This window comes from Agelaius tricolor, unplaced genomic scaffold (assembly GCF_023055355.1).
Source record: "Agelaius tricolor isolate 1412-34295 unplaced genomic scaffold, bAgeTri1.0.p SCAF_4, whole genome shotgun sequence".
Lineage (NCBI taxonomy): Eukaryota > Metazoa > Chordata > Aves > Passeriformes > Icteridae > Agelaius > Agelaius tricolor.
Genome location: NW_027269264.1, coordinates 24511939 through 24537971, shown reverse-complemented (window position 1 = coordinate 24537971; position 26033 = coordinate 24511939). Strand labels below are relative to the sequence as shown.

Sequence of the window (26033 nt, the reverse complement as noted above, 5' to 3'; positions counted from 1 at the left end):
CTCTCCATAGTGAATTTTAAAGAATCCTTTTCCTATTCCAGCCTTTTACCCAGCTATAAGACTCAAGATGTAACATTTTTAACATATAACAATAAACATGGCTTTATCTGTGATAGGTTTGACCTCAGCTGCCTTCCAGATGTCCATTCAGCCCCATCTCCTCAACAGGGAGGGACATTCAATCTCCCTCCTCCTCCTCAACAGGACAGGGAGAAAATAGGATGAGAAAGTTCATGGGTCAAGATAAAGACAGAGTGACCATTTACTATTCACTGTCACAAAAACAACTTCAACTTGTGGAAGAAAAATTTATTGCCAATTAAAAATAGAGTAGGATGGAAAGAAAAAAGGCAAAACTAGAACTACCTCCTGCCTATGCCTCCCTTCTTCCTAGGTTCACTTCACTCCTTCAGTCCTGCATTTTCTACCTCCTCCCTCCCCAGGCAGTATAAGGTGGGTGTGGGGATTGCACTTAGGTAATAAACCTTAATCTCTGCTGCTTGTTTGTTTTCTCATTGTTGCTCTGATCCAGCATGGGGATCCCTCCCATGAGGCACAGTCCTTCATGGTTTCTTCTCACAAGCTGCAGCTCTTCAAGCAATGCTCTAGCATAGATCCTTTCCATGGGGTACAGTCCATTAGGAAAAAGCTACCTCAATAGGGGTCCCAAATGGGCCACAGTTCCTGTTTTGCTTGTGTGGGCTCTCCATGGCCTGCAGCTTCCCTCAGGGCACAGCCACCTCCTCCTGCCTGGCATCCTCCACAGGCTGCCATGTGATATCCTGTCTGGTCTGTTTCTCCTTGGGTTGCAGAGGGACAACCTGTTCCACCATGGTCTTCTTCATGGCCTGCAGAGGAATCTGCCGCAGTGCCTAGAATAACTCTTCCTCTCCTTTTCCATTGACTTTGGTGTCAATGTACAGAGCTGTTTCTCTTACATTTTTCTTACTCCTCTTTCTTGCAACTGTGTAATATTTCCTACCTTTTCTTAAGTTTTCAGAGAAACGCCAGAGCATCATCTTTGCTGTTTGGCACAGCAGTGTCCTGCAGTGGCTCCATTTTGGAACTGGCTAGAACCAGCTGTTTCTGGCATGTTGGGTTGAATTTCCAAGGAAAAAATGTTCATGTTTCAACTTTAGCAAGCTATATAGTAGTTTAATGTGGACTTACTCTGGCTGTCTTCAAAACTGTCACCTTATTCAGCTGCTCTATATGTTTCTTAACACTGTTCACACTTGAATCAGTTTGGGTCAGACAGAAGCCCAAAGTGAAAGCACTCCTGTTGCTCTACAAAGTTCCAAATTTCTGTTTGCAGTGGTTTGAAAAAAACAAATCCAGGGTTGACACTATACTATTCTAAGCTAATCTTCTTCCTTATGGTCTGTAAATATTCAGTGGTCAAAACAGTCTGCAGGCATTGTCTGCCACATGTATTAAATAAATAGAAATTATAGTAGGTGACCTTTCATAACAAATTAATTTAGCTTCACTGTTTCCTCATATAACCTCTTAGGCTGCATGGTTTGAAAAGTCATGCAGGCAAAAGCCTCTTCATATTTTAACAGTATTTAGTTTCCCTTTAAATATTACCTTCTCTCCTACTCCTACTATCTAGGCTCCCTTCTCACAGTTTTCAGTCAGCTAGAAAAAAAATAGCCTCACTTTTCTCCCCCATATGCTTGAATTGAAACATAGGTGATAATCAATACAGATGAAACATCAGAAAAGCTCCTGCCAGCCTCTAAGGAATTATTTGGCTATTCTTGACTGTATAATCCATTGGGTTGCTGTGTATATTCTTCATTGCCAACCTTTGAAAAGCCTATGTTCTACTTGCATTCTCACAGTTTATCCTAGAGAAGCATGAGGAGCAATACAATTGAGTCAAATGCCTAGAATTTTGCACATGGCTTTTGACAGTCATTCAGTTCCCTTTTAGGAACAACATATTATTTGACCTGACTACATCACACTTCTTTTGCACATATCTATCTGCTGTTCAGCATGGAAGGAAATTACTGTAGGGTAAGAGAGTAACAAGCCAAACACATGATAACAAGTGGTTATTTCTGACCCTTAAACATCCCCTTGAATATATAGTAGATGAGTACCATAACACTTGCCTTTCTGATTTAGCTGCATTTTCTGGGACCGTCTTTTGATAACTGAAGGATGAGACCCGAACATGAAGGATCCCTAGTGAACACCTGGGTTAATCAGCATGTTAATCAGCATGTTAGTCTCTGGGCTGCAAAGGTTCTGACTTCTGCTGCTTGAGAGATTCCAGTTCTAGACAATTGAGCATTTATATGTGAGGTACATATACATTGGCCTAGTATAAAGTAATCCTACAGACTAAATGATATTGTCATTATAGAATATCTGTAGCTATAGATAAGAACTAACACTGAAATAAGGGTGTGGCTGTGAGTTGTGGCATGCTTCAATTTTTTCGGAATTCTGTAACATATATTAGGAAAAAACCCTTAATTTAAAAAACTCTGGCCATTTGAAGTCAAACATTTAAAATTTTTAAAAAGCTGCTGTATTTTTGAGGTGAATTCAAGAGATCTGCCTTTTCTGAAAATTCTACATAGCCAGATAATGTTCATGCAAAGAGGAGTTTTGCATTGAGAAATCTTTCCAGTTTGTTTTTAACTACTATGTGCAGCAATCCCCTAGGAATGTATTTTGTTCTTCCAAACAAAATATAAACTTAGCTTCTTTTATTTTTGATGCTGCCTGTCCCTAAGTGTGCCATTCTCTCAGAGAAGAGGTTCCGGATGATAAAGCACATACCTGAATCAAAACACAAAACAGTGTAAGAACAAAGGAGTAGAATTCAAACTATCTACAATTAATTTAGAAGGAACTGTAAGAGCCTTCATCTGGCAACCTTGCACAATTCCTTCCATGTACTTAGGAGCAGAACACTCCATCATAAAGATGAGATCCTTCAAATCCTAAAGCCAATGACAGACCAAAGACTTCTGTATGATGCAGCTAAATTCGGTAGAAATTTTTCCAAAGTGTTTTGATGAGAAGGAGAAGGTATCTGTTTACATGCAAGTTTTGGAGTGGCCTTGTTTTTTCATGCCTTTCAATAATCATGCTGTAAAAGTCTTAATTTAGATATAATTTTTCATCCCAGCTAGGAGTTATGAGTGAGGAACAGTTACACAGAACCAGCGTATGATCAAATGGGAATTGATTAAAAAAAAAAAACAAACAAAAAAGCAAGTTTCACTAAATAGCTGTAAGGCAAGCATCACTGAAACAACTTCTATAGGTGTGTGGTTTTTTATGCACCATAGGCATGGTGTATCTTGCATATTTAACTATTTGTATTTGAAAGATACTAGAAATCAAAACAGGTAGTGATGCACTTTCCTGCAGTGGTCTGCAGGAGATGTAGCAGAGAGGGTTAGAGTTTGTGAAAGGCCCAGTAAAGATTTGATTTTTGTTGCAAGGGCATCCCAGTTGTGTTGAGACCCAGCTCTCTGGAAGATGAGATACTTACCTGCAAAGAGCACTATCAGGTACATTTTCAGAACATAGGGGAAGTAGATTGAGAAGCTAAATGGAAATGGTAGCTTGATGGAGTATGTGCCAAAGGATTCAAAATAAGGCAGTGATACACAAATTGCAAATCCTGTAAAAACATGGTAAATTCTTAGTCGAAAGGAAGCAAGAGATCATCAAAAGCTTAATGAACAAGTCAGTTACCTTTCATATTTTATATACCTATACATATATATATATATATATGCATTTATATACATATGCATGTTTTCTCCTTGAGTTCAGTTTTGTAGGTTAGAGGTGCTAATTGCTCTAAATACTAGAATTAATAAATATATCCTATTCACTAACAAGTTCTGTCAGAAACTTTCAGTGTGTTCTCAGTGGGCAGATGTAAGTATGATAACCTGCTAAGTATGGCCTGAGCCAGTAAGGTCAGCCTCAGGGGGGGAGAAGCTTTTGAACTTGCTGTCTAGTACACTCAGTCTGGAAGGGAGGAATCCATATGTCTTTTATGAGGGTATCTTTCTGCTTTACTTAGACAAAAAGAACATTCTCCCAGATTTTTAAAAACTTAACACCAAGCAAACAAAAAACCCCTAAAACGTACCAGACACACAACCCCAAACCCCAGATAGTCCCTATTAAAGAAAAAATAACAGAAAAGAGAGACAGAGGTGACATAGAGGTTAATATGAAGGTACACGAACATTTATGACAGCTTTGGCAGCACATGAGGAGCTATGTTAAACAGAAACGGCAATTGAAGTGATCACATTTTACTGAAGAATATTAAGGAAGCAAGTGGTTGGTACCCTCCCCAACTCCTTACCTTTAGCCAGAACTGAAAGGGGATAAAGTGGGATGCAGAGTGAGAAGTTGAGCCATGTTAGTGGTAGGTAGTATATGTCCATCCTTGCCAACATATTGTAAGTGTACCTGCAATAAGAGGAAAGCAGATGGTCTCAGAGGAAATTATGATGTCTTTAGAAGAAAGATACACTAGTGGAAAATTCAAAGGGCTTGCAGAAGAGCTTGGAGCTGTCCAAGTAAATTTCAGAGCCAGCAACAGTTTTTGTTCAGACTCCAATGCCTGAAAGTAGATGGCTCAATTTTTCAGAAGAGTTACCTGTGGTGCTACCCTGGAGCAGGCAGACAGCAATAAAACCCTCCAGACAAAAAGCTCTACCAGAAACCAGCATGATTTCATACTGCTCCATCAGAAAATGGATTTCAGATGGGGGTGTTGCAACTGAGAGGGGCAGGCAGAATATCACTGTTGCTTGGGACTGAGACAAACCTGATGTATGACTGCTGAGCTAGCTGAATCACTGCTGGAGAAGTTAAACAAGAAGACAATTGCAGGTACATAACTGGTAGTACATCTGTCCCCCTCCTGGACCTCAGCAGGGGTAGTAGGTCCAAAAAAAGCAGTTGCTCACAGTGTACTGCAGCATTTTATTTTTACTGTGGCTGCCACTGTTGCTTATAGGGAGAACAGAATGTGTAGTACTTCAGTCTCCAAAGGTGACCTGATCTTGGTTTGATCTTAAAGTGGTACAGTAGCTCTCCAAACACTGGAGAAACAGGTCTGATTACATTTTTGGTCAGCTGAAAGACTTTATGCACTGTGAGCTTGCTAGACTTTCCGACAGTTAAAACTAGTGTTAAACACACCTGTATTCCCTTTTTATTGATTAATTTGATTAATTTTGCATCATACCTGGACTGTAGAAGAGTGGACCATTGAAAATGGACCATTGTCTCTCAAGGCTGCCCTCTGCAACTTCAGGATTGTCTCTATTTTTCTATTATTGTTGCTTCTTAAGACTGAATCTCAACACAATACAAAAGAAACAGCTACTCCGTCTCTATACAATGCCTTGGGCTGTTATGGTATAAGCAGGAAAAATCAGACCTTGCTGTCAGTATATCACTAGCCATGATGCCTAATAAATAGTCCTTCAGAGAAATTTATGTCCCTGAAACTTTATGTGGTAAAACTTGTAATACTTCAAGAGTAGTTGGCTAAGGGATGGGAAAGATGCCTATGCACTTTTAGACATGAATACTTCTTTGAGATACTAGGACATTGTCATGGATGCTGTAAGATAAATCAGGTAAGAATTCTAAATTTGTATGAGTTATATTATGGTTTATTTGAATTGGTAATTTGCTGCTATAGACCACAGGAGCTTTCCTGTTAAACAACTGCTGTTACTGCTGTGGTGTTTAACTCTGTTCTTTAGCAAGGGCAGAAAATAATGATGCATCAATGGTGCTATTATGCACTTACGAAACTTCACAGCCAACATTGTTTATACTGTTGGCATTTCTCCAGCTGCACTGAACCCTTTCTTTTCAGATGAGGTTCTACTGTTTTAGTTTTACAAACTTCAAGAAGAAATGGGAGGGAAGTATAATCAATTAATACAAGCAGCAGCCTATTAAAATGTATTTTGAAATACTCTGAAGCTGACTTAAAATCTTTATTAATTCTTTCTGACACTTTCCTGTTTCTTATCTCTTTTATAACATAAGTTTCCTTTGCTGCCTAAAACTATATTCTTCAGTCAGTGCCCTAAGCAATATATTTAAATTAGCAGAAAGGCATTTTATCAAGAAAAAAAGTTTTGCTGCAATACATGAGTTGCTGTGAGAGCTGTCTTCTTAAAATTTTGTATTTACATGTTACAAGCCTACAAACTGAGGTGCATAGGGGCTTACATTACATATGAGAAGTATGTGTTGTTCTTGTGGTGTGATATATGCCCTACTACACCAAAACTCTCAGTCTCCTGCATCAGGAGTAGGAGCTCTTGGCTTTTTGGAAAGCACACTGCAATCAACCAGAATAGTCTTCCTGCCTTTGCAAGAAGTTCTGCTGGTGCTGCCTTACGGTGCCATCAATCTTGGATCAAAGTGGATAAAAAAATAAAATAATGTATAATAAATAATACATAATAAATAATATAAATATATAATAAATAATATAAATATAATATAAATATAAATATATAATATAAATAATGTAAATATATAATAAATAATATATAATAAAGCAACAGGGTGGTAATGGCAACCAGGATGGTTTCAGGAATTGCTGTTCTCCAGAAGGTAGTTGTGATTTCCTTCTAAATTTTTCTTTAAAATGTCAAAGCCTTTGAACTACAAATATTAATGCAGTCTGCTAATGCATTATTCTATCTTACATCTGTAAATTACTCTGCATCTTAACCATGTGGATTTTTGTAAAAATCATTAGGTAACTTAAAATGTTCAAACTTTTATTTAAAATGGATAATATGCTTTGCCAATTCTGAAACAATTAAATGAGCCTGCTGCACAATGGGGGTAGAGTTCAGCTGGCAAGAATAACCCGTTTTTCCCTTGTGGTTTTGATGTTGACCCCTTACCTGACCACATCTAATAAATTCCAAAGGAAAAATAAAACACAGACGACATATTTCCCTTGAACTTCTTCCTGACTGTTGATCACGACAAATAAAATAATTATTCTCTCAGTGATCTGAAAAGAAAAGAAAACTATGAATTCAGTTAGCACCTTCTCTAACTGTTATTTCTGTGGCATTTTGGCAAAATAGGAAGCCGCAAATGGATAGTTTTCTTTACACAAAATTAGCAGTGAATATTTTGTTCCATGGCCTGCTTTTGTCAAGGTCCTTCAGCAAAGAGAAGTGGACACGGCTGGCTGTAGCATCAAAGACCTGTTATGGTACATGTGGAAGTTGGCTTGCCAGAGGGGATGACTGGGTTTGTAGCCAAGGAAACCTGTGGGTGAGCCCAGGGAGGTTGTGGAAGCATGAACTACTCCTGCTGCACCTGCCTACCTGGAGGGCTGGCAGGGATAAGCTCCCTTTCTTGCAGGCTGTGTGGGAGGCAGTAGGATACGGGGAGCCCTTCTTGAGGGGTGTCATATGCCAGAAAGTACTGATCTTACACTCCCAGACCTGCTCCTCATATCTTGGAAATCTGTGTCCCAAGGAATCTCTTTCAAGTAAGATTTACAGAAAAAGGAGGAAAAGTAGAATTACTTATCTTCCTTTCCATCTTATTCTTAGTTATGGGAAGTGGGTTTAAGCTTGTCACTTACGTGAATGATTGCCATAGTATTTATGTCCTAGCATTTTTCTAGTGGCTGAACTTTATCCAACCCACAAACGAAGTGGATTAAACAGGCAGTGGATTAAACAGGCAGTGTCTCCAGCTTAAAATAAATACTTTGGTAATATTAAAACTCAAGCAATTTTTTAAAAGTGTGTCTTTTTTGCAGCTTTCCTGACAATTTTCTAACAGTATCCATGCCCTGCCCTTCATCAAGAGTTGTCAAGCTGTCCTAGAACAGTAACAATTCACTCTGATTTACAAATAAGAGTATTTGAAAGTGTTGAAGGAGAAAGCATGCACCTAAGCAGTTGGCATGAATTGATGTAGCTTTACTAGGTTGGATTTTTTTACCCAATGCCATGTCTTCCATAAGGTACATTAGTTGTAATGATTTCACAAGTTGTGATGTCAAGTCAGTTAAAAGTTACAAAATTAAAGTGGATTACCAAGGTTGTTTTTTTAAGCATTGTTATTCTTCATTCCCCAGACCCCTATCTTAAACAAAGAATTTTGGCTCTCAGCAAGTTTGTGTGGTAGTTTTGCTATGTAATATTTACAGGTTCCTGCATGGACCATTCTGGCCACGAGCTCTCTTTTTTCACAAACCACATCTGTCAGATAAAGCAGCCTTCACTATTCAGCAAAATTACGTCAGAGCAATTTTTCATACAGAAAGAGAGCCCGTCTATCCCCCAGGGATCTGGTTCCTCACCTTGGAAAGCACTGAGGGGCCACAACAGCTTAAAGTGGTTTTCCTGTTTCTCACCCTCCTGTGACTGTCATCTTTTGCTGCTGATCCCATAGGTCCCTAATTGAGGAACTGATTTTTAAAAAGGTCAGATGTTGGCAGACTTCTGTATAGATGGGTCAGGAAACAGAAAGTGAGAGCTAATATGCTTGTGTTTGTACACTGATGCTGAGGTACATGGCAAAAACATGGGGGAACTGGAAGTATTGATACAGATCTGAAACCAGATAGAACAGAGGTACAAGAAACACGGCAAGGCAACCATCACAAGAAGGAAATCAAAACAAAGGTAAAAGCTATGTGAGCACTGGGTGGGATTGTGTGCTGGAGAGAACAGATAAAACAGGATCTGAGTTAAAATTGTTAGATGTAGAGTGGTAAAGAATGCAGCATTGGTGGTGTGGTTATTTTGTCACTGACCCTAAAATCAGACTTGAGATGTATAGAGAGAGTTCTGCAATATTTTTAATACAAGAGCAATTTCAAGGAATTGCCACAGGTAGTTGTGCTAGAGACCAAGGCTTCATCATGACAGTGAAAAGATGGACATGTTCTTAGAAGCCAGAGCTGGAAGATTTTCCAAATGGTCACTCACTTTTCAAAAAAAGTGTAGGAGGAAATGTGATAGAAAACAGCATGGGGTAAATGGTTGGGATCCAATCCCATTTCAGTGAGAGAAAGGACAAGCAGTAGAAAGGTAGTTACCATTTCAAACTCCAGTTTGAAACTCCATTTTCAAATGGATGTGTGCTGGCCAGTGACAGAACAACCATGGAGACCCAAAATTCAGCCTTATAATCTGGAAGTGGAAGAAACTGTGGATTTTCTTCTGTCCCCAGGATACAAGCAGAAACATGAGGCAGTGAGAATCACCTCCCTGGGGTTCAGCAGATTTCCTCCATCAGAGATTCATACTGGGGAAGGGAAGCAATGGAGGCACGCAGCTTTGCTAATTACACATGAAGGGACCCAGTAATCAAACTATAAAGTATGTTAAGCACCTGCAAGAACAGGAAATTTGACATGGCACAAACTGGTCGTCTTGAGGTATTTTTTTCCTGTTAGACTGTGGTCTCAACTGGCAAGCAATGGGCTGCACAAAGCAGCCACCAGACACTAAGACTAGAAGGATGTGGCCTTGGTCAGGAGCACATTTGTGGGGCAGGACACAGAGCTGGCTGCTCAGGACAATTTTGATATCCCTGTGAGGACAGACAGTAGCATCCTACCTCTTTCTCTGCATAAATCAGCAAGTTGCCTGTCTGCTTGCCTTTATTCTCTTTCCTTTCATAGCACTCCTGGCATTAGGTAACCCACACAGATCAAAGGAAAATGCAGAGGTTAGTCAAAGGCTGGGGATATTTTCTGCAAGAGGCAGGGTGCTTCTTGGAGAAGAGTAGTATGTTTTGATATTGTGTTGATATATGTACACACATATCTGTATGCATACATACATACATGGAGTCATGTACATTTATAAATACACACACATATACACACGTAGATAAAATGCATGTGCTGCTGCTCAGCCATGGATCATTTCCTGTATGGATCATCTGTCCTTGCATGAATGAAGATGTGATATTCTCTGTGACTATTCTCATGCTTTAAATAAAAAAATAAAGCACAAAACTACAAGTCCTATGTTTTCACATTCATAAAAAGGAAGTATGAGCTGACATATCACAAAGCATAAATGTAATGTTTTCACTTTTCATTCCTCCTTTAAAATCAAATTGGAATGTCCTTCCTTTTCTGTCACTGATCTCTCACAGGATACAGCAGGTTCTGTAGGGTGATATAAGTTTCTGAAAGGCAGACTGAGTTTGTTAATCAAGTATGCGAAACAGAGCAAATTTGATTAGAGAAAATAGCACATTCAGTTCCATTTTTTAATAACATGACTGTGCAATTTCATATTCAGTACCTGAAATGCTTACATAGTTCTTCAATTTAACGTATATTAACAAAAAAAAAAACAGCAGAAGAAAGTGAGAAAAGGGACACTAAGTATTTAAAGTTAAAAATATTTTTTTTATCACAAAACTATAGTATGTTGCTTTTGGTTTGGTAAATCCAATTTGTTTGCACAGAATGAAGAACTGCTCTTTGTTTCACAAAAGCACCAGTCTTTTCTTAGACCTTTCCTCTCTCCTCGCTATGGTACAAGTCCTTTCAGCCTTTACTCTCTAGCCAGACTAACACATTTCATTACCTTCTGTTATGGTGGTGGCAATGACATGTGACATGTTCTCCTGCCCTTCTCCAATTATTTAAGGTGTAAAATGCCCCGAGAGACATCTCTTTGCACCAGCTTTGTGACCATCCCCTGCCTCACGTTACCCCAGCACATCCATCACACAGGACTCATCTTTCTCTCATGGTGAGTTGGCCTTGACCTACTTGCTCTTTTCAGGTACCTGGTGGCCTGAGACTTTGTCCCTCAATGAGTTTTTCCAGAAGACTCCTCTGAGTTTGTTTTTCCACTAATTGTATCATGTACCTCAAAGTGTTTTTCTTAAAGGCTACTAAACCACAACAAATGCAATAGGTAGAAATCTTTCACTCAAGGACTCATTTACGTCTTGTGTTTGCTATAATGTCTACAAAACAACCTGCCACCACGAGGCCCTTTCCCAGCTTGTTTTATTCAATGTTAATTTATGCCTCCACCCATGCACTTCCCTGACATTGCCTGACCCACCTGTTCTCTCATCCTAGTGATCACCCCAAGTGAACTTCAGTGTGAATGTGCATGCATATGCCTGTTAATGATGGATGCATACAGGAGTATGTTTTAAGCTCTGAGTTGAGATAGGTGATGGGAGCACAGAACCAGGCAGCCCCTCTCAAATTCATGCACCTTTATCAGTGCCCTGACTGCGCAAGAGTCTAGAAAGCTGTAGTAAGGTAAACATCTCTTAGCCAACTGTCCTTCCCTAGTTCATTGTGGAAAATATACCTTTTTTCTTCCTAAGAGGCAGTGAATAAAGTGTTACGAGGCATGTGGGAGTAGTGGTGGCACACAGCTGCTTAACCTACACTCTCAGCACAACTGGTAACCCACGGGACAGCAGAGTCTCCACCAATGACCTCACGTATCTTGTTCGGACAGCATGAGGCTGCTGCTAACATCAAGGGAAGAGAGTTGTTTATGGTGAGAGTGCAGATGGGGAAAGAACCAAGTAAGGATCCAAAACTGTATTTGGTGTGAGGTGAACACTGAGAGCCACAGTGCCACATGGTTCCCTGAGCCGCCTCTCCCTGTTCTCCAGGAGAGCACTGCACAAACCACACTGCCCAAGAAAGGTCACTGTTTTCTTGCTCAGAATATCCGTTTAATACTAATGTCATTTGTGGCAACAAAAAGTAGTGTTTGTGCAGGCCTCCCTGATCTTTGCCTTGTATAAGCCTGGATAGGAAAGAAACAGACTATGTCAGGGCTAGGGAATGTGTAAACTCTGTCAGGGCAAGGCTTGCTTTAATGACTAAGAGCAGAGTGCTCTTCTTTCCAAGACATGTGAGATTTGTTACAGGTCATACTAGATAGGAGTCTTCTTTCTCCCCTAGATTAGCATCAAAGCCTGTGGATTTAGGCAAGGAAAGGCACTTCTTTACATTTTGATGGATTTGCTACCATACTTAGGGAGTATTGTAAAGAACAGAGATCTGTATTAGTCAATTAGTTAATTAGTTATTTAGACAGTTAATGAAGACTTGAAAAGAGGAACATCTTCACCCATGAACATGTCATTTGACAAAGATGGATTATCCAGAAAACGAAAAACATAACTACCCTTGGTCTTCTGCCTTCTGACTGCTGAGAGAAATAGAAGTTTCACCATTACTCAAATACTAAGGATTGAAAAGGTTTGAAGGTAAATTCAAGTAATCATTTTCCTTTTTGCATTAAGAAAAAAATAACAAAACCTGATATTAGCACCCAAAAGGAAAAATAAAAAATAGCGTGGTAAGGAAATCGTCAGACTATCATCATGCTTTCTGCTATAGCATCATGTGATGTTTTGGCTGGTTTTCTGCCTTCAGCTGAACATATGACAAACTACTAGGGGAAAAGACCAGCTTGGTTAAACAGAGAACTTACTGGAAGTCAGGGAAAAAGAGGAGAGTGCATCCCCTCTGGAAGGAGGGGAAGATAACTTGCGGGGACAGTAGGGATGCTGGGAGGTTATGTAGGGAGAAACTTAGAAGGACCAAGCCCCTGGAGTTTGATTACTGCAATTGGCCACTGACCCACATCTGCTGGTGGCCACTCATCTGGACATTTCCTGGGTCCATGCTGGGGACCAAGCATGGAGTACTCACTATTCAGTTTTACTCAAAAAGAAAAAAGTTGACAGGAGAGTTCTTTCCCAATCAGCCCAGTTCTGAGGAAGCAATTCCTGCAGATAGGAAACTACCAGGAAACCAGGCTGTCTAAGGAAGGGTGCAGGAGCAACATTCAGGGTAGGTCAGCCTGGGCTTGTCCCCAGGGGCAGCCATGGCTGATGTGTGTTGATCATGAAAGGAGAGCTTTGAGAAACAACTTACCTGCAAAAACCTGGGGAGGAGATGGCCTTTGTCAATGCCAATGAGAATGTGCAGGATCTCCAATACAGATAACAATTGGCAAAGGCGCATTACAAGTCCTATGGAGTGAAACGTGTCAGCCAGTGAATCTAAAGGCAAAATTAAGAGGAAGATTAGAGGATGGTTATACAATTAAAGTCTGGAACAACCACTGGGTTTGCTTTTAGACTATCATCACTGGAGATGACAAGAAATAAACGTCACACAGTACGAAACTTCTGGGTAGCAGAAGAAATGCTTCAGGGAGTGGAGGAGGCAATCCACTCTGTGTGTGTGGCTCTGACACAGAGGCAGGAAGCTGAGAAAAGAATTAAATTCCCTGTACTTAAAGCATGGGCAAACACTGTGTGGGATGTGTTGGTTTAGAGATACTGCTTTAGGGTATTTCTAAATAGGAGAAAATGTTGAGGAAATGCATAAGGAATTTCTAAACACTAAAAATTGTTGAGTTCCTGCCTGTATCTGCACTGCTGAAAACAAGTAGTCCAGAAAGTAGGCATTTTATATGCCTACAACTGTCCACCATCATAAGTAATTTTAAATTTCCAGTCACTAGTTTTCTATTTTTGTGTCTTAACCCCAGGCAACAGAAAGAGAAATATATGGTAATGTTTTTGAAGATAGAGAGTCATGTGTAAAAACCACAAAGATATTCTCTCCTGGTGGCTTCAGTAAGTTTAATATTTGCCATAATGACTGGACCTAGTCATTAAGATTTATGCCTAATTCAAATGTTACTAGCATGCCACTGAATATTAAAGTTCATTAGCAAAACAAGAGCTTCATTTCCAGTGTGACAAGGGTAGAAGACAGGCACAAGTAATTTGTTCAGCCTTTTTAATTGAGTGCCTTTCTGATTGAATTACAGTCCCTGGTATTGGACATACACATGTTCATAATCTTAACTTTATCTCTAATTTGATATCTCTGTGTGTCTGTCACTACCGCTTAAAATGTCCAAGGAAAATAGAGGAGGAGCCTTACCTTTTCCAAATGTCATGAACCTGATGATCATATTTGTAAATATCCAAGAATGTCCACAGAATTGCATTAAGTCATACACAAACAGGTACATGTTCATGGTAAAGCTGTGGAAAGTGAAAATAATAAACTATATGACTTAAAACAACATTGTAAGACATTGCACCCTCTTTGGACTTGTCAATAAATCAAAGGAAAAGAGCTGAAATTGAGAGCAGCCCTGAGGAGAAGGACTTGGGGGTGCTGGTGGCTGAGAGGCTGGACATGACCCAGCCATGAGCACTCCCAGACCAGAGAGCCAAACGTGTCCTGGGCTGCATCCAAAGCAGCGTGGGCAGCAGGGCCAGGGAGGGGATTCTGCCCCTCTGCTCTGCTCTGCTGAGAGCCCACCTGGAACCCTGCATCCAGCTCTGGGGTCCCAGCACAGGAAGGACATGGACCTGTTGGAGAGAGTCCGGGGGACGATCAGAGCAAAAGAGAACAAGATGATCAGAGGGATGGAGGACTTCTCCTTGAGGAAAGGCTGAGAGAATTGGGACTGTTCAGCCTGGAGTAGGTTTCAGGATGACCCAATTGTGGTTCTTCAGTACCTGAAGGAAACTTAACAAGACGGAGACTTTTTACAAGAGCATAAAGTGACAGGACAAGGGAGAATGGCTTTAGACTGAAAGAGGCCAGGGTAAGATTAGATATTAAGGAAAGAGTCTTTAGTGTGAAGGTGGTGAGGCACTGGCACAGGTTCCCCAGAGATGCTGTGGATGCCCCATTCCCAGAAGTGTTCATGGCCAAAAAAAGGATGGTGTTCTGAGCAACCTGGACTAGTGGAAGGTGTCCCTGCTCATAGCAAAGGCATTGGAACTAGAGGGAGCTGAATGGATATTAAAAATTCTCAATGTCCCTTCCAACCCAAAACATTCTTTGATTCTATGAAATATAAACTAATCAGTGTGTGTGTCTCTCAGAGGTCCCAGAACAGAACTCTGTCTAATGGATTAAAGGCTCCTTTTCTTGATATAGACTTGCTATATACTTAGGATATGCTCAGAAAAATTTTCTGAGTTCCCACCAATCATTAGGGTGATCTGTGGCCATAAAGGGAAATTTGTGCCTCCAGAGGAAGAAGTATTTAAACAAAGACACTCCATTAACTTCTGGATTCAAGTTGCATTTAATAAACAAAATTTCCTGTGGAAGAAGACTAAGTTTTGCTATTCTAACATAATTTTCATGGACAATCTGACTTTTTGCAAAACTTCATAAGCTCTGCATATACCAATTTCCCATAAATGTATTTTCTTCTGGTCTAATCTGAAAAGAGAGGTTTACTTGTCCTCCATCTGTAAGACTACTTTTTAGGAAATTAACTTGTTAATTTTTAACTAGAATTTATCTCCTGTGTTGGACCTATTAATTTCCTGCCCTAATAAGTAGTATTCTCTTCAAGTTGTGCCTTGATCCTGTGGGTTCTTGTGGTATGTTTCTGACAAAAACTTCATTTCATTTGTATCTGTTCATTGACAAATGGAATAAATTTCTCTGTTCAAAAATATCTAAATTTGATGAATGGCTATCCTTCGTTCCTAGCATTGGACCATAAGTAACAATACTTACAGACTTACTTAAATTGATCTAGATAAACTGATCTTCTAAATTTTTATTGTTCGTAAATCGCAGGGGGGCTATAAAAGTGCTTTTCTTTCTCTCTTCCAGTTATGTAGGAGAACAGCTATTCACATCATCACTTCTTTAAGCACAAAAAGATTTGTGGGAATAAAATATTTCCTAAAAGACATCATTGTCCTTTGATACTGTAAAAATAAGACATATAAGGACCCAAAACAAATGAATCTATTCCATATATACCTTCCTTTTGGGAAAAGTAGAATACAGCTGAATTGAACTAAAGTCCAGTGAGATCAACTAATATTTAAACCAAATTCCATCTGTTTTATTACTGAATGACACTTTGTTCCATCTTGTAGTAAGAAAAAGTTGGGAAACTACATATTATAAAAAGACAAAAAATTAAGAACATTTTTCTGTGTTAAGAAACAGCCTTGTTACTGGATGGATAGGTATTTTTGTATGGAAGTTACAAAAGGAAGGAACAGACATGAAAATCTTGAGGCTTTCCACTCAGCAGCTCCACCACTCTTTTGGTCTGATGCTGCTGTGTGGGCATTGCACCGGATGCAAGCTGAGCACATGGCTTCTCTCTTCTGAAGTTTAGTTTGCTACGTCTGTCTGTCATCCTCAGAGCCTGTCTTTCAGTGATTCGGTTGTATTTTCCAAACTCTTCCTGCATTGGCTGGCTAGAAAATTGTTGTTTTTGCAGTTCTTAAGGTACTTAATCTTGACTAAACAGGGAGTAACATTTGTAAACACAGCCTCACATTAGTGTTTTGGCAGTGTGGCAGCTGTTGCACATTAGAACACATAATCTTTAAAATATACCAGTGACTGCTGAAATGTGTACAGACTGCTGACATTAATGGAGGGCCCCATATTCCCCAGGGAGTGTAGGGATGTGGTGCTGGGCAGCAGACAGACCCTGGCCCAGAGCTGCAAGTGGCACAGCTCCCTCCCCTGCTGAAACTCTCCACTGTGAAGAAACAGCCCTGATGTGAGACTGCATCAGCCTTTTCAGCCTACTTTGATAATCCCCGCACAAAAGGTACCTAAGACCGAACAAAAGCTTTTCACAGAAGCAAAGAAATCTAAAGAAACTGAAAGGTGATTTCAGTGTGATAAAAGGAAGCTGAAATGTAACTTTTCACCTAGGTCCTTCTCATCCAAAGGCTGACCTCTTTACCTACGGAAACAGAAGCGGGCTGAAGATAACCTATTTCCCAACAGCTCTGTGTCACAACACAAAATTCAGGCATCTGCTTCTATGTGAAATGTGAAGGGCAGAAGAGATGGTCTTTATTTAGATCCTGTGCTCCCATCGGTTCACAGCAGGGATGACTCCACATTTCACTCCCAGAACCTGCTTCTGCAGCACTGTTGCAGACAAAACACAGACTATACATCAGGTAGGGGTTCAGTCTCTGAGCCTGCCTCAGACTTGCTGGCTAATCTTCCAAACCTCCCTTTGCCACCCTGGTGCCTGACCTGCTGCCACATCTCTCCCTTGTAGTGTGATTTGCTTTAAGGTGTTCAAGTTTCTTTCATTTGAAGGCATTGTGGGGAGGGAGGGTGGTCGGAGCACGTTTCATTACTCTGCCTGCACTGATGACAGGCGAAAGAAACAAACATAGCTCTTGCAGGAGACACAGACCCAGAAGGCTGCACTTGCTGTCTGCTGGTTTAATTGTTAGTTTCACCTTATTTACTGTGGCTGATTTCATGCCAAATACATTGAGATGCTAGGGATGCACTTATCATATGTAATATCAACCTTGCTTAGCAGAAAACTTATCTGCTTTCTCTGTGGGCTCAAAACCCAGAAAACTAGATGAAATGTAAGAAATATCAGAACTAGCACACACAGCAAAGATTTTATCATTTTAGTTGCAAAGCCTGATGCATTTCCTTGGGCAGAAATTTCACAAAGTGTAACTGTTGCATTTTATTATTTTTATCACAAAGGTCTTCGGTGTGTCTCTTTGGTAACTACCATCCAAGGCAAGCACGGAGGTACATGCCCTCAGTGTCTGAAGGGTGGTCAGGACCATGCTCCCCCACGAGCTAAGGTGACAGCACAGCAGCGGCACCCAGATCAGGTCAGCCCTTGCCCCATCTGTGTGTCCCTTGCAGGGTGACAGGACGAAGGCCACACTCAGGTTGCTCTCAGGGCTATCCCACATGGAGGATCCCACCTAGGCCTGCGTGCACAGAGCACTTTCCTGCCCCTCAGGGCTCCTGTGCTCTGCTGCTTTCCCGTGTGCCTGTGCTGGCTGACCACACATGAGGAACCAGCCCCCACGCTGAAACCAGAGAGCAATGTTCCCTTTTTTTTTTTTTTTTTTTCCTCAGCAGACAAGATCTGCTAGAAAATTCCCTCAGCTGACATAGTTTCCTTCTAAGTCACATTAAGTCATGTTGGTCTGAACTTCTGTGTCTTCCCCTTCCTACCCCTGACAAGCTGCAAGCCCTGTAGTTCAGGAAGAAGAGAGCTGCTGAGTACAGCTGCTGTACTTTTCACCCACATGCCACCCACTGTTTTTTCCCCTCTCCTGTTTGCATTTGAGCGGTCTGTGTCACCTGCACTCAAGAAGTATTACCTGTTGCAGGGTCGGATTGCTGCTGCTGCTCCTGAGTTTTCTCCTTTTTCCTCTCTGCAGCTGCAACAGCTGTTTGTTAGGAGATCACCCCTCCTCTTCCCTCTTACCCCACCCCACGACGTCACCACATGTAGCACTAAGCAGGAACAGCACTGCACTTCCCGAGAAAGAAATTTTTATGCCCAAATACTTCCACTGCATTTGCCCGTACCATCAGTCAGCCCAGCCCAGCCCAGCCCAGCCTAGCGCAACCTAAACCTACTTTACCCTAACCTAACCTAGCTTAATCTAATCTAAATTGGTTTCTTGCTGTTGTACCAATAAGCTAGTCTGTGAATCCCACTAACTTTATTTCTTAACCCAGAGCAATGTTTTGAAAGATTACTGGTGAGAAGAAATGCAAAATTATAATGCTTCTTGTATGCTTAAATCATCAACACTACAACAGTGCTATTGACTCCATCAAATAATAAGGAAGGATGGGAGCACACCCATCCTTTAAATTATTTCAGATAGAGGAAAGAATTTTCCACTTATTATATAGAAATGTGTGGGTTTTCATGCCCCTGTGAAATTTGGACACTACTTGCAGAGTGAAAATATGTGTTCATCCTAGTTTACTTCTGCCCAAGGTGTCTGGGATATCCCAGCATAAATCAGATGAAGAATACCCTAACTTGTTTAAAAAGTCCCTTCTGCCAATAAGTAAGTTTCACCACAGGCATTCATGTTGAAATCACACCCCATCCTGCAGTGAGATTTGAAATCTGATGCTGTAAGTGCAGAGCACACTGAAGATATAATAAGCATGGGATGTTGTGTGTAGGCACAAAATGCTGGAGGGTAAAATGTCCCTTATTGGGTCTCATCCCTGTTGCAAGTGGCACTGAGCTCCTGGCAGGACCATGCCTGTGGTGTCCTGGAGAGGTGTGAAATGCCTCCCTGGCTAGTGAATTCTTTCCTGGCAGGCACAGTGGGATACTGTGTTTTCCATGGTTATGTCTCCCACCTAAGACCTGAGCACAAGAGTCGTACAGCTACGACTGGCTTTCCTGCCCTATGGCAGCTTACTTTTGCTGATCCAAAATCATCTTCTTCTAGGCCAAAGAATTCCTTTCTTTCTCAGGAGGAAATAATATATCAGTGTTAAATAGAGGGTCAAGCAATCAAGCATACCACTGTTGAAAGGCCCACCCATGAACTGCTTACTCACTCCCCTCTGCAGCTGGACAGAGGAGAGAAAATTTAGCAAACGATTCATGGGTTGAGATAAGGACTGGGAGAGATCCCTCAACAAATACCATCATGGGCAAAACAGGCACCACTTAGAGATATGAAGTGAACTTACTACTAACAAATCAGTGCAGGATAAAGAGAAGTAAAAGAAGTCCTTAAAAAACCACCTACCCTCCACCCATCCTTCCTTGCCAGCTGTACCTCCTACCCAGCTGTCACAAGGAGACAGGGAATGGGTGTTACATCAGTTCATCACCTGTGGCTTCTCCTGCTGCTCAGGGAGAGGGAGTCCTTCCCCTGCTGCACTGCAGGGTCCCTCCCACAGCAAACAGTTCACTGAGAGCTTCTCCAACGTGGCTCCATCTCATCAGCAACAGCTGCCTCCAAACTGCTGCAACGTGAGTCCATCCCACAGGCAACAGTTCTCCCAAAAGTGCCGCAGCCTGGGTCACTCTTCTGTGGGGTGCAGTGCTCCAAGGACAGGCTGCTCCAGCCTGGCAGCAGGAGCTCTCTCTCCACAGGCCTCCCACAGGATCACAGCCTCCTCCAAGGTATCTGCCTGCTCCAGTGTGGGGCTCCTCCACGGGCTGTGGGTGGATCTCTGCGTCCCTGTGGCCCTGCATGGGCACAGCTGCTTCCCCATGGGCTGCACCACAGCCTGCAGAGGAATGTGGGCTCCGGTGCCTGGAGCACCTCCTGTCCCTTCTTCTGCATTGACCCTGGTGTCTGCAGTGTTCTTCTCACACGTTTCCTCTCCTCTCTTGTCTGGCCACAGTTACAACTCCACAACAACTTTTGTTTGATTTCTTCTTAAACCTGTTACCACAGAATCACCATTTCTAAGTGGCTCAGCCTTGGTCGGGGGTGCACCCATCTTTGGATCCACCAGGGATTGGCTCTGCCGGACATGGGAAAAGATTCTGGCAGCTCCTCACAGAAGCTGTCCATACAGCCCCTTCTGCTACCAAAACCCCAGGCCATGCAAACCCAATACAAGGCCGCCAGCGAGGGCTTGCAGGCTGGATTCCACTTTGGATCCATGGTGGTGAGCACCCCTGGCACAGCCTGGTGGGAGGCAGGGGCAGCTGGGGCAGCTGCATTTGACTGGTGCTGGGGAGGTGCTGCCCAGCACTGAAGCATTTTGAGGGCTTTCCTTTGGCAGCAGTGTGGCTCTATAGAGTCAATGCTCATTTGCTGCTGAGAAAAATATCTCCTGAGATGGTGGCATGTGAAAAGAGTGATGTTGTCCTCCAAAGGGAATGATGTTGGCGCCTACTTCATGATGAGGAATGAAGGGCAATGAGTAGAGAATCCATTTCAAAGGTGTACTTCTGACCTGAACTATAATGCTCTTATTAACCCACACATTTGAGTGGCAATGCACTGCGGGGATGGAGCCAAGGTACAAGGCTCATCAATCAATCATTGCATAGATATTCAAGTTCTCTATGGAAAATGTAGAATACAATTCTGCCGGTAGCTTGTAGTTGATCTGGCCAATCAGAACCTAATGCTAGGCCTTAGTACAAAGAATCCCTCTCTAAATTCAAGAGTTTTTCCTGCATACAACTTTCACTTGAAAACACGTGTGAGGTCTTTTTAGCTGTGTGATTTGCAGTGGTGTTTTTGTAGTGTGATGAATACAAGAAAGTAACAGGTAAGAGCTTTTATTAGACTAGATAGAGTGGGGGGGACAGTTGGAGACACTTCTAGGCACACAGATTTTGACAAAGGCTTTTATGCTTAAAACATTTAACACTTTTGTATGCTGCAAAGACATTAAGAGGAAAGTTAATATGTTTGAACACATATTAACTGCATATGGGAACAAGAGGGTAAGTAATGGCAAAAAACCCTACCTTTTAATTTGTGGAAAATGAACTTTCTTCTCCACTCCAGTTATTCTCTTGCAGACTAACTTCTGTCTAGAAGCCCAGCATCAAAAAACTATTTGTATTGCTGCTGCCATCTCTTAAAACAAGCTTTATGACTGCTCCACTTATGATAAGACCAAGTCTCACAGGTTTTTAAAAATATAAACAGTTTTTAACTGCATTTGGTTTCCCTGAGTTTTAAAACACATGCAGTTTTTAACTGATTTCATGAGGTAGGGAAAACACATTCTATCTGGGCATGGTGCTTGTGCCAGGAATCTTTGCAAGGGGGTGCTTTATGTAGAAAGTTAATGGCAATCCTGAAATGCTTCATGTTATGTGGAAAGAATTTCACTCTCTTCAAACAGGAAACATCACCAGGCTAAAACATCTATTCCTTTTATGCACAGCTTTTGTTTCCAAATCCTTGCTATAAAACCAATATGCAAATGTGTTTTTAAGAAAAGAAAACATGTGTCTCAAAATTGATTTTCGATGTTCCTGTTAACATTATATGTCCCTTCCTCCATTATTAGATTTTTTGGCTCTGAGAATTCAAGCCTGTGTTGGCCAGTGGATTATGCTATTTTAAGCACTGGTAAATCACATTCCTGAAATGTGTGCTTAGCTGTAAACACACGCTCCCATGCTATTCATCTCAGTTAAAGTAAACCCTGGGCTGCCTGGGGGCCATGGGGCTGATGTGGTGCTGCACCAGCCACTCTTACTTCTCACTAGCCAGTGGGGGTATTTGCACAGTGGTGTAGGATGCTGTGTTGTGTGACCGTGACTGCTAGGGAGGAAAGGAAGGCTGTGTGGAGGCAGCAGGGAAGCAAAGCCATCTTCACTGCAAGCCAGTAATAGGGAAAAGTGTCAGTGCTTTTGTCTGTACTCTCAAGCTGGGCAAAAGAGGAAGCAGCAGCCGTGCCATCTTCATGCCTCTCACACCCAGGAGATTTTATAAACTCAGCAGAGACCCTGGCTTGCAAACAGGTCCTACCTCACCAGAGCTGACTTGCTGGCATCATCTAACAGAGCGAGTCACATCGAAGTTCCTGGCTGCTTTAGGATGAGAAGTGCTGTACTGGGGGAGGCACCCATTGTGCCACAAGGGTCCACGAAACAGATACACACCGGGCAGGGAAGTTAGCTTATCAGGTGAAAATGACGTTTGGAAATGCTTTTGGGGAAAAAAGATGATCCCAGCCAGCCTGTTCAGCTCTGTGCATCCTTTTGCATTTTGCCACCTTTTCTGTTCAGACCTCCCAAAATTTCACTCGGAGAAGATGTGACAGTCTTACCCTCCTTACTTGTCAATTCCTGTGAGTCCCTGAGGGAGCAGGTCAAATGGCCTCTAGATTGACCTGTGTACTCATAACCAGCCCCTCAACTCTATAGGAATATGCTGATTCAGGGGATTCATTTTCAAGCACTGATTTCAAGCATTGAGCCTACAATATTACCCTAATCCCCAGGCTAAGGTAAACAGCAGAAAGCTACTGACTATCTTGTCTGCATAGGATAAAAATGCAAACCATTGTGTTTCTGTAGCACAGCTTAATCCTGTTTTTCATTAAAACCTTTCCACATGGAAGCAACTTATTTTTATGATGCAAAGGATGACTTTTTAGGCTGATTATTATAACCTGGTTTTACTGTTATTAGGGAATCTGAATCTGCATATTCAGGGACATATAATCTGTTTTTTTAGGGTAATAATTTTCTACAATTTATTTTTCTTTCAGGGAGCAGTGTAAATAGCATCTCTCATTTTCCATTAAAAAAACCTGGCCTTTATCCTTCATCACGTCCTTCCTTCTCATTCCCAATTAACATCTTTCCAGCAGCATGGGAAATTCACAGGTTTTGCTTTGGAGACAGTGAAAATATTAACTAAATATCAAAGACATACCCGATTTTGACATGAGTCGTGTTTCTGCAGTATCTGCAGCCTCCTAATATATTAGCCTCCTATATATATTAGCCTCCTAATCCACTGCTCTCAGTTTCATTGCTGGTTGAGGCCCACAACCCCATCAAATAAGTTTCTGCAATAATAAAGAGGAATTACTGCTAGATGGGCTGGGAGATTTCACTTTATTGAAGCGTTAGTCCTGACCAAGTCTCTTATAACAGAAGTTGTGATGATAGCTTCTGACATTCTCTAGGAATTTAATGGTTTGCAGAAATACTGAACTGTGGGGAACTGGGAAGGAGAGGGAGATGTGCCCCATTTTTCTTTAAAAATGAACAAACAATCAAACAAACAAACAAACCAAGAAGAAAAAAGAGAAAGCAAACTAAGTGTTTAATATCTTGAACTACTTATAATGATCAGTAATCATGTCCAACATAAATCCTTTTAAAGTACAAGTGAGTAGCTCTGGCAGGATTTAATACTTGTCACAAGGACAATACTGAGTTCCATGGCAGGCTTATTTTTAATTATTAAAATATTAACGTAATATAATCTCAAGAAAAAAATCTGTTATGGCCAATGCAAGGTTTTCCCAAAAAGTGGAGACTAGAACAGAGTACAACTCAATCCAAAGAGACTTTAAAAGAAAGTATGTTAATTGATTAAAGAGAGAGCAGCATTTTGAAAAATAGTTGAAGTCAAATAGGCTTTATTATTTTGTTGAAGAAAAGCTTTCTGTTTTATATAAATATGTCTGTCAAGATATTTCCTTTCTGGGAATTGTAACACACAGTACTCCAGTTAAATCCAGAGGAAGTTGTGCAGGTTCTGGTCTACCAAGATAAGAAACTTAAGGAATAGCATAGACAGTAAAAGTTATAGTGAGTAGATGTGTTGGTAACTGGTGTGCAGGGGCCAGATAAAGCTAATTGAAATCTCAGTAGCTGATCTCCTGAGTGTGAATGTTGGCTTTGCAAATGCACTTCCATGCTTTAACAGTTATTTTTTAGAGGGGAGTGTTAATTATGTTTACTTTTACATGTTCAAAAACAAATGATATTATTCTCTTAGAACACTGAATTCCTCATTGATGAAGGTAACATGGTTTTAGGATTCTTACTGTGAGCAATTGGGCTCAGCAAGGTTGGTCCTAGAAAATGCACTAACCTTGGAGCCTCTTGTGTAGAGAACTGAGGCAGGACATGAATTTCCCTGTGCTCATCTGCTCATCACTTGCTATTGCTTATTCTTCACCTCCACTGAAATGAAACCAGAGAGCTACCAGTTCACATGAGATGGGATCTTCAATTTTGAAGTCATACAGAGAGAAAAATAATTAATTCAGGACACAACTAATGAAGAGCCTGAATGGTGTTTGGAAGCATTGTGGGGTTGGCAGTCTGTGGCTGCAGAGGGGTGTCCCCACAGCAGCCCTGCAGTTCCCCTCTAGTTTGCAGGCTGGGCTGTGGTACTAGGAAGGGTGAAGGTTGAGAAGAAATACTGTCTTCACATTCCCTGACAGATGATTGCTCCTCTGGGAACTCTCAGCATTGAAAAAGCCTTTGCACCTTCCTGAGTATATCATGATGTCAGAAGTGTGGAAAATTTTGGTACAAATGACTCATATCTGCCTATATGAGGATTAGAATATATTTAAATATTAAAAAGCAATCACCTTCTTAGAAATTATCAGTTGCAATCTTATTTGCTTTCTTCTGTTATGTATATTGTTTTCCTTTGCATTAAGTTTCTGAAGCAAAGTAAATTCATTCTGTCAGTAACAACTGAGAACTGACACTTTCTTTCAGGATTTACTCTGTGTCTTTGTCACCCTCATTTCTTTGTCTTCTCTCTGATTGCTCCCTGGAAGAACCCAGTGTTCCTCCACAACTGGGAGGGGGAAAACAGATTAGGGCTAGCCCTAACAAGGGGCAGACTGGACTGGAAGGGGTGAGGACTGGCAGGATGTAGCAGTCTGTGGGCATTGTCTTCCCATGGGCAGTTCCTGATCCCTTTTCCTGCCCACAGCCCCAGCCTTGGTGTGGGTCTGCCTGCTCCACCACAGCCCCCCCTGTAACTTCCCCAGCCTGATCTGAAGGACAAGTATCAAGGGCTAATCCTGGGTGATGGTTTGGAGAGTAATTTCCACAGGCTTCTGTCCCGTTTTGGGATTTTCTTCTGGTTTGGGTTTGCTTTTTTTATTTCCACAATTCAAAAGTTAAGTCAGAGCTGATGGAACAAGCCAAACTGGTGGTCAAAGTGCTCTGAACAGCTGTAGTTGATAGTTAACTGAGCTTTGTGAGCAATTTTTTCCAAAATAAAGTCTGGAATAAGCATTCTTCAGTTCTGCTGTAGCTCTTCTTAAATTTCATGGGGAAGACAAGGCTTTTGACCCCAGCCCCATAAATCTGTACCGGAAAGCTAACTCTGCATAGATCAAAACTTGCCATTTTTAGTGTCCCAAAAAGTGCAACACAGCTAAGTCCAGCACAACACAGATAAACAAGGTGCTGTGAGACTAGCCATGAGAACAGCCAGGCTGTGACTGGGACCTGTGCTGCATAGCACTGCTGTGTGAGCCTTGTGGAAAAATTTATGAAGCTTCTTGGCTTAGGATCAGTCCCTTCTTGGAAGGATTTTGTTTCATCGATGCTAAATTTTCCATGGGGATTTGAGACTTCACATTTACTGTTTTATTAATTTCCATTTGAAAACAATGTAATGTATTTGCCTCATCTAACTTCTAGAAAAATGCTAACTGGAAGAAATACCTGAGGGTTTCAGCTAGCTGGGGGCATAATGCACAGCTC

General features: G+C 41.4%; 1 protein-coding gene across 2 annotated transcripts; it reads right to left on the bottom strand.

Moving 5' to 3' along the window:
- Positions 1 to 294: 294 nt before the first annotated feature.
- On the bottom strand, positions 295 to 18283 carry HACD4 (3-hydroxyacyl-CoA dehydratase 4). Of its 2 annotated transcripts, XM_071424927.1 has the most exons (7): positions 18196 to 18283; positions 13973 to 14076; positions 12950 to 13077; positions 6939 to 7051; positions 4355 to 4461; positions 3521 to 3652; positions 295 to 2799 (listed from the first exon to the last, which is right to left on the bottom strand). In XM_071424927.1, the coding sequence occupies exons 2-7, from the start codon at positions 14067 to 14069 to the stop codon at positions 2717 to 2719; spliced, it is 660 nt and encodes a 219-aa protein (XP_071281028.1). In that variant the 5' UTR covers positions 14070 to 14076; positions 18196 to 18283; the 3' UTR covers positions 295 to 2716. The 2 variants fall into 2 exon arrangements, with proteins under 2 accessions (XP_071281028.1, XP_071281029.1); XM_071424928.1 differs by having other exon boundaries at positions 295 to 3652; positions 18196 to 18236.
- Positions 18284 to 26033: the final 7750 nt, after the last annotated feature.